Raw genomic sequence first — 21736 nt, forward strand, 5'->3', positions numbered from 1 at the left:
CATGACTAGTTCTCACTACATTGGAATCAGCTTGTAAAGTTTGACTAGTAGCATTGTTTAATCTTGTCATATGCTCCTGAAATAATGGTCTACAGGCTTGAGGAAGAGTGAATGCCTCAAACTTACCTATGGGCAGACAGTTATCTAGCTCCAATCATAGTCTACTACCATCTATTGGGAGGTGTTCGGTGGGAACGCTAGTAGCTCTCTACACACGTTCATACCCACATCCCTGCCCTATTCCTTTCTTCCAGTGATTATAGGAGGTCAGAAACACTAGAATGTACATAAGTGCTGGTAATAAATGGAAATTAATATCTGATAGTTGTTCTTCATGGCTGTCTTTCAGAGCATAGTTTTCCATGTATTTTGCTGTCCTCTTGTGAGGATACTACCCTTGACAAGTTGATCTGTCATGAACAAAGAGAGCCACATTCGAGCTGTGGCCCTAAAACATTTGTTGTTATGCAAGAAATAATTAATGGTAATATATACCAATTCCCACTCTCACATAAAGTGTTTCTCCAAAAGTAACCTCAGACAACATGACAACAAGCCAAGATTTATATGGTTGGAATTGCAAATCCCTAAGTTCTTAAACTTAATGAGAAGATTAATTTAGAATTTGACCATTTGACTCTGCTCATTTAACTTTGAAAGCAGATATAAATAAAAACATTGTGTGAAGAAAATTACTTGGGATAATTTTCATTAAACAGTCTGTCTTTTTTGTTGTTGTTAAGTGGCTTATTTGTATTATGGAAGCATAGCTTTATTAGTATTTTTAGTCTTCCTAAGAAGAAACAGAATACTTCATAGGGCTCTAGGCCTTCTTTAGTTTTCAGTAGAAGTTTGATATATTTGGTGTTTGGGAGGATGCATATGGCATAATGTAAAGAGCATTAGCTTTCATGTCAGATCCAGGTCCAGATTCCATCATTTATGAACTGTTATACGTTGGACCACTTAGCTATTATGGGCCTGCTTTAGCACCTCAAGGAAGGGAGAATACCTAAATATCATGAGAGAGTAAGTAGGTAAAATGGTCATGTAAAAGAATGGTCAGGAGGAGAGAAGGATAAACATTATCAGGAGTAACCAGTTTATTTATAAGTGGATTGTAGTGATCGAGAAGAACACAGGGTTTGGAGTCAGACAAATGGAGTCTGGCCTCTGGCTCTGTCATTGATCATTGGCTTTGCCTGTGGGCCAGCTGCAGCTATTTGATTGACCTAGAATGGGATGGTGATTTGCCTGAGGTCATACAGTGAGGCAGAGCAGTTGAAGCTTTACTCTCCTTGTTTTCCTTTCCTGTAAAATTATTGTATTGGTGACTGTCTCACACCATGTTGTAGGGGAGAGATGGAGATGATTATGGTAAGAGGCAGCCCCCAGTGCCTGGCACAGGGTAAGCACCAATAAGTGAAGGTAATGAGTACAATAACATGTGTTACTTAGCCCCTTCCCCCATATAGTTTATCTGCCTGGTTGATGAGAGCCATACACTGTATGCTAAGACTTAACAATGTGGGAGTTAATTAAGTTCTAGTACTGCATTATACTAATAATGCTACTTAATAGTTTAATGAATAATAAAATTCCAGCTGAACGCAGTGGCTCACACCTGTAATCCCAACACTTTGGGAGGCCGAGGTGGGCGGATCACGAGGTCAGGAGATCGAGGCCAACCTGGTAAAACCTTGTCTCTACTAAAAAAATACAAAAATTAGCTGGGTTTGGTGGTGTATGCTTGTAATCCCAGCTGCTCGGGAGGCTGAGGCAGGAGAATCACTTGAACCTGGGAGGTGAGATTGCAGTGAGCCGAGATTACGCCACTGCACTCCAGCCTGGCGACACAGCAAGACTCCTCCTCAAAAGAAAAAAATAATAATAAAATACCATAATGCAAAATTTGTTTAAGCCCTTTACCCTTTTTTCCTACTTTGAGGCTTTATTTTTCGAGCACTTCACAAATTATGCAGAGAAAAGAGGGGTAGGCAAGAATGGGAGCAGAGAGATCAGTGTGAAGGTAGTGCAGTGGGGAGTTATGACAGACACTCAGCACCAAGGTTAGGGTGGTAGCAGAGGGAGTGGTGAGAATATTTAAAGACTACTCAGCCAGGCATACTGGCTCACGCTTATAATCCCAACACATGGAGAAGTCGAGGTGGGAATATCACTTCAGCTCTAGAGTTCAAGACCCTGTCTCTCTAGAAAATACAAAAATTAGCCAGGTGTGGTGGTGTGAGCCTATGGTTCCAGCTACTCGAAAGTTAGAGAAGGAAGGATTTCTTGAGCCCAGAAGGTTCAGGCTACAGTGAGCTGTGATCATGCCACTGCACTCCAGTTTGGGCGATAGAGCAAGACCCTGTCTCAAAGAAAAAGAAAAAAAGACAACTCAAGGCTTGAGAATTGATAAAATAGTTCATTTTACTGCTTTATTGAGGATATTCTTAAAGGAAACTGTCATTTTTTTCACAGTGAGTACATGACGGAGAAGAATACAACTAATATTGAATTTTAAAATGTGCTATTTCTAGTAACCAGGCTTCATCTTCTTCCCCTTTGCCTGCAGATCCTAATTATCTCATGGCTAACGAACGCATGAACCTCATGAACATGGCCAAGCTGAGTATCAAGGGCCTGATTGAATCAGCTCTGAACCTGGGAAGGACTCTTGACTCTGACTATGCACCTCTCCAGCAATTCTTTGTGGTGATGGAACACTGTCTGAAACATGGCTTGAAAGGTAGGCTATGGTCCCAGAATGCAAATATGCATCCAGCTGTTTCCTAGCAATGCATGCTATAGAAGAAAACATTCTTTGTGGAGCCAAAGAATAAGAGGCTTGAATTAATAATATTAATCCATTGGAATGCAGTCTGTATGGGAGTAGGGTTATGGCTGACTCAGTGGACTTTACAGAGCTTACAAAATACAGATCATTAAACGTTAGAGTTGGAAGGGCAATTCTAAGTAATCAAGTCTAATACAGTAGTACTGTTTGACAGGTGGAAATAGGCCTGCCCAGAATGAGACATGACTTGGTCAGGGTCACACACTGAGTTGTGGCAGAGTAGGTGCTCAAACTCAGGTCTCCTGACTCTTGGTTCAGTGTTCTTTCCACTTAACTATAGGCTTTTGAGGGCAGTACCTGCTCTAGTTCACCCTTGTTTCCTTTCTTCCTACATTCCCAATATTCTTTCTTTATTGTTTTTTGTTTGATTGGTTGTTTTTTTTCAATCTCTGTGCCTGTGCTTACCAACTTCCCAATATTCCATAGCCTATTTCTGGATTACATATTCTTTTCTATTGAACTGTTCTCTTACCTAATACCACACAGTTTTAGGCACTGTATTGTTAAAATGTTTTATTATATTATAGGGCTAGGTCACAAATTGTTCTTGAAAGAAGAAAGGCTAAGTCTTAGGAAGTAGAGAATTTTTTATTCTCACAAAATATTATCTATTCTAAAAGCACGAATGAATCTAAAACTGTCTTATAACCTAGGATTGGTTTCCTGAAAAGGTGTGTGGGTGTGTATGTGTGTATGTGTGTTGAGAGAGTGCTTATCTTGTAAAGAATATTAAAATACTGCTTTATTTTTGTTACCTTAGCTAAAAAAACTTTTCTTGGACAAAATAAATCCTTCTGGGGACCTCTAGAACTGGTAGAAAAGCTTGTTCCAGAAGCTGCAGAGATAACAGCAAGTGTTAAAGATCTTCCAGGACTTAAGTAAGTCTGAGGTTGAATTCTGTTTCTCAGGAGCAGGATTCTTATTAACTATCCCTAGAAGAGTGAGACTAAAGACAATTATGTTCTAATGATTTCTTCTATAACAATCCAAAATGCATGGTGTCATGAATAGGTGCTGATATGAGAAAATTGGTATATAGAATATTAAGAAAAATGTGCTCTTGAGGGATAATTATTCATTTAAGAGAGGTTGTCTTTATGTTGAAATACCAAACATTTCCTTATTTGTTAAAGCACTTGAGAGAATCACTTAGTGAGTCTCAATCAATTTTATCTAAGGGGGTGGCATGCTGGACTTGACTTAGGGAAAAAAGGTATGCAGGGGGTTTGAGAGTCAAGATTAAAACAACTGTCAAATCAATCTGAAGAGCTAGTGCCGGTAGGCCTGCCTTAGAACTATAAAGTAGTGATTACCTTGCCAAATGAGACTAGTTTAATTTTAATCAGATAGAGGCCTAGATTGCTTGTGTCCACATTCATGCTTTGGACATTTATATAATCCACATTGAATTTATGAAGATTTGCTCTTACTAATCTGATGGAACATTTTTAGTTGGGTCTCTCAAAGGCTGTGTCTTCAAATTATAGTCACATTCAGTAATTCTTTATGAAAGCATTTGTCCCAAACACCCCCCGGGTCACATTAGCCCACACACAAAAATTCCTTGCATAGGAATGTGCCAGGAGAGGTCCTGAGGAGCACCTCAGTGCGCTTGTTACACTGGAACACCATTAGCAAGAATAAGTGAACTGATTCTACTGTAGCCCTTGCTGCTGGTGCTTATGTTTTTAGTTGTTTGATTTCTGTGTTTTTGTAGGACTCCAGTGGGTAGAGGAAGAGCCTGGCTTCGTTTGGCATTAATGCAAAAGAAACTTTCAGAATATATGAAAGCTTTGATCAATAAGAAAGAACTTCTCAGGTATGAACACCATCTTGAACTTTCTTCTTTCCTTGGCATGTTCTACATCATAGTCAAACCACATGTTTGCCATTGTTGTAGATCAGAAACAGTTGATTCCTAACAGCTTCACTGATACTTTCTCTTACACCTCACACACATATACTCCCAAATGGAAGATTTATGGTATGTGTGTTCTGTCTGTCACTGTGGTACTTTCTCTTACACCTCACACACATATACTCCCAAATGGAAGATTTATGGTATGTGTGTTCTGTCTGTCACTGTGGTATATATTGGTCCTTTCCAGGGCAGGCCAAGACTTACCTCCAGAAAACAGAAAGGACCTCAGCATGTGCTGAGGCTCAGTAAGACAAGAACTTGACATGTAGCATTAAATTCAAATATAGCACAAAATTGAACAGGTGCAGTGGCTCACGCCTGTAATCCCAGCACTTTGGGAGGCCAAGGTGGGTGGATCATTTGGGGCCAGGAGCCTGAGACCATCCTGGCCAACATGGCGAAACCCTGTCTCTACTAAAAAAATACAAAAATTAGCCAGGCACGGTGGTGCACACCTATAATCCCAGCTACTTGGGGGGCTTGAGGCAATGCAGGTGGGAGTGCAGTGGTGCCATCTTGGCTCACTGCAGTCTCTACCTCCTGGGTTTATGGAATTCTCTTGCCTTAGCCTCCCAAATAAATGGGACTACAGGCATGCGCCACCACGCCTGGCTAATTTTTGTATTTTTAGTAGAGACAGGGTTTCAGCATGTTTGCCAGGCTGGCCTTGAACTCCTGACCTCAAGTGATCCACCTGCCTCAGCTTCCCAAAGTGTGGGGATTACAGGAGTGAGCCACTGTGCCCGGCCTGTTTTGCTTTTTTTAAAAAATCTAAAAGACAGCTGGGCGTAGCGGCTCTCACCTGTCATACCCACACTTTGGGAGGCCAAGGCAGGTGTATCACAATGTCAGGAGTTCAAGACCAGCTGGCCAACATAGTGAAACCCTGTCCCTACTAAAAACACAAAACTTCGCCAGGCGTGGTGGCACGTGCCTGTAATCCCAGCTACTCGGGAGACTGAGGCAGGAGAATTGCTTGAACTGGGAGATGGAGGTTGCAGTGAGCTGAGATCACACCACTGTACTCCAGCTTGGGCAATAGAGTGAGACTTCTCAAAAAAAAAGGGGGAGGTAGTGGAAGAAAAAAAAATCTAAAAGACTATTTTTTAGAGTGGTTTTAAATTTATAGCAATATTGAGTAGAAGGTACAGAGATTTTTCATATATCCCCTTCCACCCTGGGCAACCTGTCATTATCAACATCCCACCCCAGAGTGGTACATTTGTTAAAACTGATGAACCTCGATTGACACATTATTATCTCCCAAAGTTCATAGTTTACATTACGGTTTACTCTTGGCATTGTATGTTTTATGGATTTTGACAGATGTATACTATAATGACATGTATCCATATGTCATTATAATATCATGCAAAATACTTTCACTGCCCTAAAAAATCCTCTATGCTCCACCTATTCATCTCTCTGTCCTCCAACCCCCAGTAACCACTGATCGTGCTGTGATTGTTTTGTGGTTACTGGGGGTTTACTGTCTCTATAGTTTTGCCTTTTCCAGAATGTCATGTAGTTGGAATCATACAGTACATGGCCTTTTCAGACTGGCACCTTTTACTTAATAATATGCTTTTAAGTTTCCTCCATGGTTTGACAGCTCCCTTTTTTAGTGCTCAGTCATATGCCATTGTCCATTCATCTACTGAAGGACATCTTGGTTGCTCCCAAATTTTGGCAATTAAGAGTAAAGCTGCTATAAACACATGTATGGAGGTTTTTGTATGGACATAGGTTTTTAACTCACTTGGGTAAATACCAAGGAATACAATAGTTAGATCATATGAATTATGTCACGGTTTTTTGTGTATTCGTAATTTAGGTGCATTATAAGCAGTATTTAATTATCTTTGGATCTTGAATAATTTTTTGTTTTTTGAGACAGAGTCTCTCTCTGTTGTCCAGGCTGGAGTACAGTGGCATGATCTCAGCTCACTGAAACCTCTGCCTCCCGGATTTAAGTGATTCTCCTGCTTCAGCCTCCCAAGTAGCCAGAACTACAGGCACCTGCCACCATGCCCAGCTAATTTTTGTATTTTTAGTAGAGATTGGGTTTCACCATGTTGACCAGGCTGGTCTCAAACTCCTGACCTTGTGATCCACCCCGCCTCAGCCTCCCAAAGTGCTGGGATTACAAGCATGAGCCACCACACCCAGCCAGAATTTTTTTTTTTTTTTTTTTTTGAAACAGAGTCTCACTCTATCACCCAGGCTGGAGTGCAGTGGCGCCATCTTAGCTCAATGCAATGTCCACCTTCTGGGTTCAAGCAATTCTCCTGCCTCAGCCTCCTGAATAGCTCAGATTACAGGCATGCGGCACCGCACCCCATTAATTTTTGTATTTTTAGTAGAGACAGTGTTTTGCCATGTTGACCAGGCTGGTCTGGAACTCCTGAGCTCAAGTGATGTGATTCACCCACCTCAGCCTTCCAAAGTGCTGGGATTACAGGCGTGAGCTACTGTGCCCAGCCAATAATTTTTATCCATTCAGAATTTTTTTGTTGTTTGTTCTTAGTAAAGATGGGGTCTTACTATGTTGCTCACACTGGTCTGAAACTCCTGGGCTCAAGCAGTCCTCCTGCCTTGGCCTCCCCAAGTGCTGGGATTACAGATGTGAACCACCACACCCAGCTACCAAACAAATGTTTTAAGATACATAAAAGATTGCAAAATCATCTGATGGTGCATCACAAATACAAATATGTCAAAAAAGTCTGAATACCTGCTTCAACCACAGTAGTGTTCAATCACATGTCTTTCTGCCAGACTATTATCTCAATAATCCATTCATGCACCTATTATCTTTTCTCTTTTAAAAAATTTTTTCACCAGTGCCACTTGCCAACAGCCACCTATTATCTAAAAATAAAATATTTACTAAAGCCTTTCTTTTTGCAGTCTTTTTACTGTTTTTGTAGGTGACTGTAAACAACCATGAAGCAAACATTTTTGTCCTTGTCTTATGATTATATCACTGTTTTTTTGAGATTTTTGTTACAGTAAGGAATTCTGTGGATTTTTCTTACAGTGAATTCTATGAACCCAATGCCCTCATGATGGAAGAAGAAGGAGCCATAATTGCTGGTCTGCTGGTGGGTCTGAATGTCATTGATGCCAATTTCTGTATGAAAGGAGAAGACCTGGACTCTCAGGTATGGGAAAGATACTCATTCCCATGTGTGTCACTCTGAGTTCTGCTATCTCAGAAGTGAATTGATTAAATTATACCAACCAAATTAGGGCATCTTCTATGAGTCATAAACAGGATTTCCTTCCATTTTGATGTGAATATAAAAAATTAGGTTGTTTTTCCTTCCAGTTTGGCTCATTTATACATTGTAAATGTTTTTCGGATCCTTGCCTTGGCTGTGCTTTCTGTTAAACACATACGTACACACACAAACACAGGCATACCCAGAGATATTGCAGGTTTGGCTTCAGATCACAACAATAAAGCAAATATTATAAGCAGTATTTAATTATCTATGGGTAATTAAATATCATAATAAAGCAAGTCACATGCATTTTTTGGTTTCCCAGTACATGTAAAAGTTTGTTTATACTAGGCCAGGTACAATGGCTCACACCTGTAATCCCTGCACTTTGGGAGGCTGGGGCGGGACTATTGTTTGAAGCTGGGAGTTTGAGACCAGCCTGGGCAACATAGTGAGACACCATTTCTACAAAAAATAAAAAATTAACTGAGTGTGTTGGCTGCTTGGGAGGCTGAGGCAGGAGGATCACTTGAGCTTGGGAGGTTGAGGCTATAGTTTGCCGTGATTGTGCCACTGTACTCCAGCACAGTGAGACCCTGTCTCAAAATACAACTCTAAAAAAAATGTTTTTAAATAAAAAGGTTGTTTGCACTATACTGTGGTCTATTAGGTATGCGATAGTGTGTGTGTAAAAAACAATGTACATGCCTTAACTTAAAAATACTTTATTGCCGGCTGCGCGTGGTGGCTCACGCCTGTAATCCCAGCACTTTGGGAGGCCAAGGTAGGCAGATCACCTGAGGTCAGGAATTCAAGATCAGCCTGGCTAACACGGTGAAACCCCATCTCTACTAAAAATACAAAAAATTAGCTGGGTGTGGTGGCACATACCTGTAGTCTCAACTACTCAGGAGGCTGAGGCAGGAGAATCACTTGAACCTAGAAGGCGGAGGTTGCAGTGAGCTGAGATCGTGCCACTGTACTCCAGCCTGGGCGACAGAGACTCTGTCTCAAGAAACAAACGAACAAAAATCTTTATTGGTAAAAAAAAATGCTAACAGTCACCTGAGCCTTCAGTGAGTTGTAATCTTTTTGCTGGTACACGGTCTTAACTCAGTGTTCATGGCTGCTGACTGATCTTGGTGATTGCTGACAGTTGAGGTCACTGTGGCAATTTCTTAAAATAAGACAGCAATAAAGTTTGCCATATTAATTGACTCCTCCTTTACAAAAGATTTTTCTGTAGCATACCATGGTGTTTCACAGAATTTTACCCTCAGTAGAATTTCTTTTTTTTTTTTTCCTTTTTTTAAGGCCAAGGACTTTGATTGTATACAGTAGAATTCAGAATTGGAGTCAGTCCTCTGAAATCTTGCTGCTGTGTTATTAACTTAGTTTATGTAATATTCTAGTAAACTATGCTGTTAACAGATGTGCTGTCTTTGCTGTACCATTTATTTTTGGGTTTTGGTGGGTTTTTTTTTTTGAGACAGAGTCTTGATGTGTCGCCTAGGCTGGAGGGCAGTGGCACCATCTTGGCTCACTGCGACCTTCACCTCGTGGGCTCAAACAATCCTCATGGCTCATTCTCCTGAGTAGCTGGGACTACGGGGATGCACCACCACACCTGGCTAATTTTTGTATTTATAGTAGAGACAAAGTTTTGCCATGTTGCCCAGGCTGGTCTCAAACTCTTGGCCTCAAGTGATCTGTCCGCCTTGGCTTCCCAAAGTGCAGGGATTACAGGTATGAGCCACCACGCCCAGCCTACTGTTCCATTTAGAGAGCATAGGCAGAGTATATTTAGTATAACTCTTAAGAGCCCTAGGATTTTCAGAATGGTAAATAGCACTGGCTTCAAGTTCAAGTCATCAACTGCATTAGCCTCTAAGAAGAGAGTCAGTCTGTCCTTTGCAGCTTTGAAGCCAAGCATTGACTTCTCATCTGTAGCTATGAAAGTCCTAGATGGCATTGTCTAATAGAAGGCAATTAAAATCTGTTGTTTAGTGTATCCACCTTCATCAATTATCTTAATTAGATCTTCTGGCTAACTTGCTACAGCTTCTATTACTTACATCAACGCTTGCTGCTTCAACTTGTACTTTTATGTTATGGAGACAGTTGCTTTCCTTAAACCTCATAAACCAATCTCTATCTCTGCTAACATCAGACTTTTCCTCTGCAGCTTTTTTACATCTGTCTCCATAGAATTCAATAGCATTTGAGTCTTGCTCTGAATTAGATGTTGGCTTAAGAGAATATTTGGCTGGTTTGATCTTCTATACAGACCACTCAAACTTTATTCATGTCAGCAATAGGCTGTTTTGGCTGGAGGGGAGGGGGGACCCCGAAAGAGCTGAGGCAAGGGTCTGAGGCCTTAGTCTGCACTTATATAAATATAGAATTAGAAAAGAATTGGAGATAAAGTTACATAGTTATTCCTATATATAAAATCATAAATAATCACTAAGTACTCACATGTAATCATAAATATATACATATATATAATCATGTAATCTTTAATCTTACTAATAAGTCTCAGATCAAGAAGTATGGGACTGAAGTGGCATTGGAAAAAGAGGTGACCCTAAGGCAAGATGCTTTAAGCCCTCTGTCACGCCCACATAAGGGCTGCTGGAGGGCACCTCGGCTGTGCAGCAGCACCAGCGCTGTGAAAGTGCCTGCTGTTTAGCCAGCTAGGGAAGGAGATGTCCAAGATGGCCGAGACGTCTCCTTCCTTGGGGGAGTAGGGAGAAAACTCCACTCTTCCAAGGTCCTGTGGTAGGCCCAGCTAACTCAGTCAGTAGAGCATGAGACTCTTAATCTCAGGGTCATGGGTTTGAGCCCCATGTTGGGTACCAGATGTAGGATCCAGTCCTACAGGGTCTCGTGAGTCCCTCTCTGCAGGTGTGGAGATATGAAACTGAAAATAAAGACACAAGACACAGAGATAGAGAAAATAGAGTTTGGGCCCAGGGGTCCACTGCCAACCAAAATGTGGAGTCCGGCAGTGGCTCTGAGTGCCTGGACACTCTGATTTTTATTGAGTACAAAGCAGGGGAAAGGGTAGACACGGTGAGGTAATGGTGGTCAGTGATAGGGTCAGGTAAATCACGTGTCTTGGAGACAGGGGATCAGGATTTTCAAGAAGCTGAGGCAAGGAGAAAACCTAAGGCATCAGCACTTTTTACATACTTGTCAAGAAATAGCAAGGTCACTAAGATTTATGTTACTATTATTAATTCTTATCTTTTAAGAAAGAGGAACCAGGTGCAGAAGCGAAACATGAAAGTAGACATGGAATGTGACTGCTGAAACACAGTATCACACAGAGACATTTAAGCCCCTGGATGTCTGTATGCCTCCCTGACAGCCGCCAGGCCTACCACAAGAGCTTGGAAGAGTGGAGTTTTCTCCTTACTCCCCCGAGGAAGGAGACATCTCGACCATCTTGGACGTCTCCTTCCCTAGCTGGCTAAACAGCAGGCACTTTCACAGCGCTGGTGCTGCTGCACAGCCGAGGCACTCTCCAGCAGCCCTTATGTGGGCATGACAGAGGGCTTACAGCATCTTGCCTTAGGGTCACCTCTTTTTCCAATGCCACTTCAGTCCCATACTTCTTGATCTGAGACTTAGTAGTAAGATAAAGATTATATGATCATATATATGTATATATTTATGATTACATGTGAATAGCTATGTGATTATGGTTATATATAGGAATAACTATGTAACTATATTTCTAATTCTTTTCTGTATTTATATGAGAGCAGACTGAGGCCTCAGACCTTTGCCTCAGCTCTTGCGGAGTTTCCCCCTCACAGTTTTGCTTTTTTGTCTTTCACTGGTTCATTGGAGTAGCACTTTTAATTCCCTTCAAGAACTTTTCCTTTGCTTTTGCAACCTGGCTGTTTGGCCTAAAGAGCCTACCTTTTGGTCTGTCTTGGCTTTTGACATGGCTTCTTCACTGAGCTTAATTTTTTTCTGGCTTTTGATTTAAAGTAAGAAATGTACAATTCTTCCTTTCACTTGAACACTTAGTGGCCATTGCAGGGTTATTAATTGGCCTAATTTCAGCATCGTTGTGTCTTAGGGAATAGGGAAGCCAAGGAGAAGAGAGAGACTTGGGAACGGCCAGTCAGTAAAGCAGTTAGAACACACACATTTACAGATTGCTTGCCGTCTTATATGGGTGTAGTCCATGGAGCCCCAAAATAATTTTGATAGTAACATCAAAGAGCACTGATTACAGATTATCATAATAGATATAATAATAATGAAAAAGTTTGAAATGTGAGAATTACCAAAATGTGAAATTCATACAGGAAGCAAGCACATGCTGTTGGAAAAATGGCACTAATAGACTTGCTTGACACAGGGTTGCCACAAACCTTCAATTTGTAAGAAATGCTGTATCTGTGAAGTACAAAAAGCAAAGTACAATAAAACAAGGGGTGTGTGTGTGTGTGTGTGTGTGTGTGTACGCGTGTATTAAAATATATGCAGTTGACCCTTGAACAATAGAGGGGTTAGGGACACCACATGGTAGAAACACTTCACATAGTAGAAAATTCAAATACAACTTTTTACTCCCTAAAAACATAAGTACTAATAACATACGATTGATCAGAGGCCTTACTGATAACATAAACAGTCAATTAATACTATTTTGTATGTTACATATACATTTATATGTATATATTTGTTTTGTTTTGAGATAAAGTCTCACTCTGTCATCCAGGCTGGAGTGCAGTGACGTGAACTCAGCTCATTGCAACCTCTGCCTCCCAGGCTCAATTGATTCTCCCACCTCAGCCTTCGAAGTAGCTGGGACTACAGGAGCATGCCACCACAGCTAATTTTTTTGTGTTTTTTTGTAGAGACAGAGTCTTACCATGTTGCCCAGGCTGGTCTTGAACTCCCGAGCTCAAGCAATCCTCTTGTCTTGGCCTCCCAAAGTGCTGGGTTTATAGGCATGAGCCAACGTGCCTGGCCTATTGTATATTTCATATGCTGTATTCCTACAATAAAGTCAGCTAGAGAAAAGAAAATGTTGTAAGAAAATTATAAAGATGAGAAAATATATTTACTATTCACTTAAATGAATGGATCATCATAAAGGAACCACATTATCATAAAGTTCCTCACAGTAACCAGGTTGACAAGGAGGAGGAAGAGGAAGGAGGTTGATCTTGCTGTCTCAGGAGTGGCAGAGATGGAGGAAAATCTTTGTATAAGTGAACTTGCACAGTTCAAAGTCGTGTCGTTCAAGGATCAGCTGTACAGTTGTCCTTCAGTATCCAGGGAGGATTATTTCCAGGACCTCCATGGCTACCAAAACCCACGATGCTCAAACCCCTTACAGTCAGCCCTGTGTCCTTTGGGTTTTAGGAGCTGCTGATAAGGAGGACCAACTGTACTAAAGGCCATTAAAGCATGGTAGTTAAGAGTAAAGACTCTGAAGCTAACTGTCTAGGTTCAGATTCTGGCTTCCTCATTTTCTAGCTAAATATATTTTGTAATTACTTAGTATCTTGGTGCTTCAGATTCCTTGATGTAATGCAGTTAGAACAGGGCCTAGCACATATTAATTGCCCAATAAATAAAGCTAATGTTTTCTCTTTGATTACTTCTCACCCATTCTATATGAAATACTATGACAAACTTCTGTTATGTTTTGTTCTGGTAAAATGGAAAGGGAAATAAGATCTTTTAAAAAGAAATAAGCTAAGTAATAAAATGGCAGTCTTGAAAAATTAAGACATATACATCAGTGAAAGTTTGGAGGAATAGATACCAAAATGTTAGCAATGGTCATCTTCCGGTGGTTGGGATTATGAGTGTTTAATATTACTTTCCCTTTGTTTAGCTGTATTTTCTGAAACTTCTACAGGGGAAATGTGCTAATTTTTAGAATGTTATTTCTAAAAATAAACAAGGATTCAGTAGTGGAATATCTGAAATAAGCAAAAGAGAAAGAAACTTTAGACCTTATTTATATTAAGTATTCTGTTGACTGTCTTAGTTGTGATCTGGTCTTCTAGTCCTATTGACACAATCTTGATTCTTTACTTCCAACCCTTGTTAGTACTTGATTAAACTAAAAGTAAAACAGTAAATTTTTAATCATAAATGTCTAGAAATTGTCATGACTGTATTATGTTTTAATGCCTTAGAGACATTATGTTATGGCTTGTAAAGAATATCTAATTTTATATTAAAACCTGAAAATTCTCTCTGTAGGTTGGAGTTATAGATTTTTCAATGTATCTCAAGGATGGCAACAGCAGTAAAGGTAGTGAAGGGTACGTACAAAAAAAAATAAGTTTCTTTTCTCCTGATGTAGTATTTTTTTTCTTTTAGTAGTATTTAAAGTTTACAACAACACTGTTTTAACAGACTTGCTGAAAGAATTTCTAATCATATAGCTTTAATAAAGTCTTGCCAAAAATATCTGACTATTATGCCTACCATTAAACCCTAAAAGGGTTTTTGTTTTGTTTTGTTTTGTTTAATAATTTTCCTGCTATGTGGTTCCAGGGGCAAATAAAATAAAAATTTTCTAGAGGATTCCAGTTCTTCATCTCTTATAGTAGATTTTAAAATATGGTCATTTTGACGAGAGGGATTACTTTCTCAGTTTGCTTAAAATTGGCAATATGAAATATGCACCATGAGGTTATGTAAATGTTAACATTGGGGAAACTGATTGAAGGTACGTGACAACTCTGTACTGCCTTTATACCTCTTCTTGTAAATCTAAAATTATGTTAAACAGTTTAAAAATATTCGTTATGATACTTAGTAATTAGAGATCAGAAGCACATCTATACTCTTTATAAATTTAGCCATTGAAAGCATAATTAGTCTGATGTTTTAATTTTTAACATTGAGCTAAAATTATCTCACTGTTATTTTGGTAGTTGTGTAGGTATGGGGCCTTAATTTCATCTTTCAGCTGAAAAAGCTGACTCTTTAACTTTTGTCTATTACAGATTACTTGGTTGTAGAAGTGAACCTTCTTTATCTTCAGTTTGTTTTTCATGTAATAATAAACATTTGGGCCCAGCACAGTGTCTTACGCCTATAATCCCAGCACTTTGGGAGGCCAAGGTGAGGGGATCACCTGAGGTCAAGAGTTCGAGACCAGCCTGGCCAACATGGTGAAACCCCTCTCTACAAAAATTCAAAAAAAAAAAAAAACAAAAAACAATTAGCCCAGCATGATGGCAGGTGCCTGTAATCCCAGCTACTCTGGAGGCTGAGGCGGGAGAATCACTTAAACCCGGGAGGCAGAGGTTGCAGTGAACTGAGATTGCACCATTGCACTCCAGCCTGGGCGACAGAGCAAGACTTTCTCTCAAAAGAAAAAATAATAATAATAATAAATATTTGATTGTTATGAAAGCCTTTTTAACCATTCACTGTAAATGTTAAATAGCACAGGCAAATATTTAGTCTTTGCGAATAGCTGTATTACATCAGAGTGAGCTTAATTCAAGCCCTGTGACAAATGAAAAATTGTTACTACAAATACTACTAGTGAAGCTAAAAAACCTATTAACAAGAAAATTTTTTATCCTTTAAATGCCTCTAATAGATTGCAATATCATACCTATGATCTAAATTATTAATACTAAGGTTTGTAAGCTATAACAAGAGCTTTATTAGTGTGGGGTTTTGTCATTTTTAAACTCCTGACTTTTTCTTGTTGATATGTCAAGAGGATTTACATCAAATTTGTCTTATGGTTCAGTGTATCTGTGCCACAATTTTTTTCTCATGTTTTATGAAAAGATGGAATAGGGTGGGGTTAGGATCTTGGTATTTCTTATGTTATTTATTTTATTTCTATTTTCTCCCTCTCCCCCCAGAGACGGTCAGATTACTGCAATTCTGGACCAGAAGAACTATGTAGAAGAACTGAACAGACATTTGAAGTAAATAATGAATAAGTATATTACTTACTTACTTTACTGGGGAATTGCTGAGGGAGAAGGGAAGAGTAAAATGATGAGCAGTGAGGATAAATTCAGACAATGCTCAACAAATATATGTAGAATTCAGTGCTTGCCAGGCACTGAATTATATAATAACTCAACGCTTGCCAGGCACTGAGTTAGCCACTAGATGAATAAGTGGCATTTAACAGTTTTGGTGACCTTTAGTGAAAGGCAATATATAATGTTATATATAATATATAATAATATAGTATATAATATTATGTATGTAAGTATAACTCTAGTGATAAAATAAATAAATGCATAAATACATTCAGTTAAGAATTTAAAAATATGTGACATACACAGTTGAAAATTGGTAGCTTTTTGGTTTAGCATATATAGCCGCATATTTCAGGACTGATCTGGGGTAAACCACTCATTACATTAGTACCTTTAAATTAATCATATCGTCCAGGTATGGTGGCTCAAGCCTGTAGTCCCAACACTTTGAGAGGCCAAGGCCGGAGGATTGCTTGAGCTCAGGCGTTTGAGACCAGCTGGTAACATAGCAAGATCTTGTCTCTACTAAAAAACTCAAAAAAACTAGCTGGGCGTGCACCTGTAGTCCCAGCTACCTGTGGGGCCAGCCTGGGTTACCGAGTGATACCCTGTCTAAAATGAAAAAAAAAAAAAATACATATTTTGCTTCCCTGCATTTCTCATTTATACATTGAACTAATAGCATTAATTTACCCTTTATTCACCATTATTACAGTTAATTCACCAAGCTTTCACCAAGTACAGTAGTTCCCCCTTATGTGGAGGGGATACATTTGGTACTATCTGAAACCACAGACAGTACCAAACCCTATATATACTGTGATTTTTCCCATACATATATACCTGTGATAAAGTTTAATTTATATATTAGGCAAGGTAGGAGATTAGCAACAATAATAAAATAGAACAGTTTTAACAATAGACTATAATAAAAGACATATGAATGCAGTGTCTCCCTCAGAGTATCTTATTGTATTATTTTCATCTATTTTTGAACCACAGTTGAGTGCAGGTAACTGAAACCACAGAAAGCAAAACTATAGATAAGAGGAGACGACTGTAGTTTCAGAACTTTACAGAACGTGAAACAGTTTTCTCTCCCCTGAGAAGAGCTATCCAAAAACTACTGCTATTCTCAAATACTTTGATGTTCTTGTTATGTTAAGACTACTGAATAATTTTGAAGAATAATTAATGTATTCATCAATTATTATCTTGTTTGTAGTTCTCTTATGAAAAAATCGACATTTTAATTTAAATAAAACTTATGATTATACTACCATCGTAAAATTTTGAGTAGTCTTGGTTCCACCTAGCAAATTCAACAGTTTAAGTACATTTTCTCTGGGGACCGAGAACTAATATAATGACTGTAATAAACATGGAGATGTTAGCCAAGCAAAATATGGTTACAGTTCACAATGAAATATAAACAATGGCACTATTCTTTGCTCTTTCTTTGCATTAGTTTCTTTAACTGTAATTGAGAATACCTAACATAAAGGGTTGTTGAAAGGAATACATGCAGTAACGCAAATGACATAATTTAGAAGAGGGCTTGGTACATGTAAGCACTTAATTCATATAGCCTGTTAGGATCATATGTAGACAAACCTTAAAGTTTACTGTGTAGGGAATGAACTCTTTTATTTCATTGAATAAATACTTATTGAATTAAAACTCAAATGCCAAAGATACAGCAGTTAAAGCAGATGCCGCCTTCTGTAAGATTAGAGGTCAAGAATTGTGAGCATTAAGGCTGGGTGTGGTGCCTCATGCCTATAATCCCAGCACTCTGGAAGGCCAAGGCAGGTGGATCACTGGAGGTCAGGAGTTCGAGAGCAGCCTGGGCAACATGGTGAAACCCTGTCTCCACCAAAAAACACAAAAATTAACTAGATTTGGTGGTGCGTGCCTATAATCCCTAGCTTCTCGGGAAGCTGAGGCACAAGAATTGCTTGAACCCAGAAGGCAAAGGTTGCAGTGAGCCAAGATCGCACCTCTGCACTCCAGTCTCGGCAGCAGAGCGAGACTCTGTCTGAAAAAAAGGAATTGTGAACATTAGACAATACAATGAAGGCTAAGTGTGAAGGGTTTAAAAAGGACGGTACAGGGTATTGTTCTGTTTTCCAAAAGTGACCATTTTTTTTCTTCTCTTGATAGTGCTACTGTAAACAACCTTCAGGCAAAAGTAGATGCATTAGAAAAATCCAACACTAAACTGACAGAGGAGGTAAGTTTTGTTAATTCTTTGATTGACTTATAGAATTTAATATGCATTAGTAGAACCAATAATTTTTATGTAACCTTGGAAAGGAAGAACTTGACCTTTCAAATAAAATCAACTGTAATGCGTAACTCCTTATTCTGACTAGAATGGCCAGTTGGCTTATTGGAGGGGTCTCATTTACCCAGTTGGACTGTGTAGGGACGTGTTGCCTGGATGATGAAGTATCTTAGTTTATTTTGTGTGCATATTTTGCCTGGGCTAACCTAGACTAAATGTTTAGCATATGGCATGTTCATCATTTATTCATTCAGTGAACATTTCAGACACTGTTTATGTGCAAGAGCTAGACAAATATTTACATGTGCCAGGCATTGATTTATGTTCCAGATTGGCAAACTCCCCACCCGCTATGTCCTTCTTTTCTTCCTGGGACAGTTACATAGATAAGGTAAAGAGTCCTGGTCAGAAGATCAGTGATCTCTGCTTACAAATCATGCTTATGTAAGTCATGTGGTCATGAGTAAGTCAGTCACTTGACCTTTAAGAGGCCCAGTTCCCTCACTGGAAAATGAGCGTGCTTACAATGCACTTGCCTTTCAGCCTTACAATTAACTCTGAAGATCAGATAAGAATAGACAAGAATGTAAAAACTCTTAGAAAAGTCGCTAAAATAAGAACAGAAAAATAACCTCATGTTTTACTTCTAATAAAAAGATTTTTTCCCTAACTTGCCAAAACCTTAGCTAGAGATATTTTTTCTTTAAATAGCATTAGATGTTTTTATTAAAAATACTACATAACATTATCCAGATGGCAAAACTTTACCTTCTTTATTTCTTTTTCTTTTTTTGAGATAGGATCTCGCTCTGTTGTCCAGGCTGGAGTGCAGCAGCACAATGACTCACTGCAACCCCCACCCCCCGGGCTCAAGTGATCTCCCACCTCAGCCTCCCAAGTAGTTGGGATCACAGGCATGCACCACTATGCCTGGCTGTTTTTAGTAGAGACAGGGTCTTGCCATGTTGCCCAGGTTGGTTGTGAACTGCTGAGCTCAAGCAACCTGCCCGCCTCAGCCTTCCAAAGTGGTAAAATTATAAGTGTAAGCCACTGGGCCTGGCCTACCTTCTTCATTTCTCATTATAATGATGCCCTTATACCCAATGGGATGAATTTAGTTTAAATAAAATCAAATTAAAACACTAGTCAGGAAGATGCTTTTAATCAGTTTTTCTTTAAAATGAACATTTTCATTGTTACAGTTTTAAAATACGTTTTTTATTACTCTTTTTTATTACTCCGTGGCTTTTTTGAAGCTCTGTAGCCTTCACTTTTGGGAAAAAAATTTTTAATTTTATATATCTTAAAACTTTAATTTATGCTTATGGTCCTTAGAATCTTATCACATAGGCTTTTGGAATGTTCAGCACAGATTTTTTTTACTGTGATTCTGCTGCTACTATATTGAAGCAGTACAGCATAGCAATTAAGCATGATCTCTAAAGCTAGGCTACTTGGGTTCATGTCCTGGCTCTGGAACTTGCTAGTATTATTTTGTATTTTTTTTTAATTTAATTTAATTTAATTTAATTTTTTTGAGCCAGAGCCATTTTATTTTTTTGAGCTCTGTCACCCAGGTTGGGGTGCAATGGCACCATCTCAGCTCACTGCAACCTCCATTTCCTGGGTACAAGTGATTCTTCTGCCTCAGCCTCCCAAGTAGCTGGGACTACAGTTGTGTGCCACCACACCAGCTAATTTTTTTTTTGTTTTTAGTAGAGGAGGAATTTCACCATGTTTGCCAGGCTGGTCTCAAACTCCTGACCTTGTGATCCACCCGACTTGGCCTCCAAATTGCTGGGATTACATGAGTCACTGCACCTGGCTTTTTTTTTTTTTTTTTTTTTCGAGACAGAGTCTCGCTATGTTGCCCAGGCTGGAGTGCAGTGGTATGATCTCAGCTCACTGTAGACTCCACTCAATGCAACCTCCGCCTCCCGGTTCAAGCGATTCTCCTGCCTCATTCTCCCGAGTAGCTGGGACTACGGGCATACACCACCACACCTAGCTAATTTTTGTATTTTTGTAGAAACAGGGTTTCACCAGGTTGGCCAGGCTGGTCTTAAATTCCTGACCCCAGATGATCCACTCGCCTCAGCCTCCCAAAGTGCTGAGATTATAGGTGTGAGCCATTGTACCTGGCCACTTGCTAGTCTTCTAATCTTGGGCCAATTACTTAAGCCTCTATTCCTTGATTTGCTTATCTGTAACATGGAAATAGCAATAATAATATTTTATGAGATTGTTGTGTGAAATGGTTTAATACATGATTAGGGCTTAGAACAGTACCTGACACATCATAAGCACTCAATAAATATAGTTGTTAATTTTATTACCTCAGTCATAGGACTTGTCTTCCTTAGATTTATTATATTAATACTAAAAATACTCATTTATTCATTTACTTATTTTACCAATAACACTTATTTTCTTAAATAAAATATGCTTTAAGAGAGCAGATAAGGCTCACTAGTTCTGTCTTTTCTCATTTCCATTTTGGGTTTAAGAGGGCCAGTAAGGCCAGGCATGGTGGCTTACACCTGTAATCCCAGCACTTTGGGACGTCAAGGTGGGTGGATCACTTGAGGCCAGGATTCCAAGACCAGCCTGGGCAACATGGCAAAACCTTTTCTCAGAAAAAAAAAAAGGCCAGTATAATAAGATAGCAGACCTCTTTTCCCCTCCTGAAGAAGAATTAGGCAGATGAAGATATAAATATCCACTTCAGGCCAGGCATGGTGACTCAAACCTATAATCCTAGCCCTTTGGAAGCCAAGGCAGAAGGATCATTTGAAGCCAAGAGTTAAGACTAGCCTGGGAAACAGTGAGACCCCATCTCTACACAAAATTAACCAGGTGTTGTGGTGCACACCTGTAGCCCCAGCTACTCAAGAGGCTGAGGAGGGAGGATTGCTTGAGCCTGAGAGACGAAGGCTGCCTTAGCTAAGCTTGTGCCACCACATTCCAACCTGGGCGACAGAGGAGACCCTGTCTCAAATAAATAAATAAATCGATAGATAAATAAATGTCCACTTCATTATTGGTAAAGCCGAATTGGAAAGCCTCCTATGTCTGCAGCCATAATCAGGTTTCCCAATAGTTTCTCTTAAATCAAGATTTTGGAACAACCTTCCTGAGGGCAAACTTGAATCTAGAGAAGAGACCAACTTGCCCAGAAGTAGTTTTGTACACGTTTTTAGGCCACCGGATCTGAGAGAGAATTGAGCTTCCAGGCCTGCCCCCAGAAAGCATGAGCTTCTCTGTGCTTACCATGTTAGGACAGGAACTGAGCAGAGCCTGCACCTGCTGCTAGTGAGGAGATAATAATTGAGAAGGAGACGAGCCTGGCTTGAGGAGCCTGATTGATTGTTCCTCCCAGCCTCATGCAGACATCTTCACATTTTATGGAAGTTTTAGTAGGTGCAGAGAAGGGGAAAGTGT

The 21736-nt window shown here is 39.5% G+C and overlaps 1 protein-coding gene and 1 non-coding gene across 7 annotated transcripts in view; both read left to right on the forward strand.

Annotated features, from left to right (window-relative positions):
• Positions 1 to 21736, forward strand: part of RUFY3 (RUN and FYVE domain containing 3) — a 100249-nt gene that overhangs the window by 51396 nt on the left and 27117 nt on the right. For all 6 annotated transcript variants that reach the window (XM_064367710.1, XM_064367724.1, XM_012464432.3 and 3 more), the window contains 7 exons: positions 2576 to 2749; positions 3618 to 3735; positions 4575 to 4676; positions 7819 to 7942; positions 14249 to 14310; positions 15880 to 15945; positions 18172 to 18241. In XM_064367710.1, the coding sequence (XP_064223780.1) occupies positions 2576 to 2749; positions 3618 to 3735; positions 4575 to 4676; positions 7819 to 7942; positions 14249 to 14310; positions 15880 to 15945; positions 18172 to 18241 (716 nt within the window). The remainder of the gene's footprint in view (positions 1 to 2575; positions 2750 to 3617; positions 3736 to 4574; positions 4677 to 7818; positions 7943 to 14248; positions 14311 to 15879; positions 15946 to 18171; positions 18242 to 21736) is intronic.
• On the forward strand, positions 10791 to 10863 carry TRNAK-CUU (transfer RNA lysine (anticodon CUU)). Its single transcript has one exon. It is a non-coding gene; the product is annotated as a tRNA-Lys (tRNA).

The sequence above is a fragment of the Aotus nancymaae genome, unplaced genomic scaffold, assembly GCF_030222135.1.
Source record: "Aotus nancymaae isolate 86718 unplaced genomic scaffold, 86718_ANA_hifiasm-v0.15.2.pri h1tg000006l, whole genome shotgun sequence".
In the NCBI taxonomy this organism is placed as follows: Eukaryota; Metazoa; Chordata; class Mammalia; order Primates; family Aotidae; genus Aotus; species Aotus nancymaae.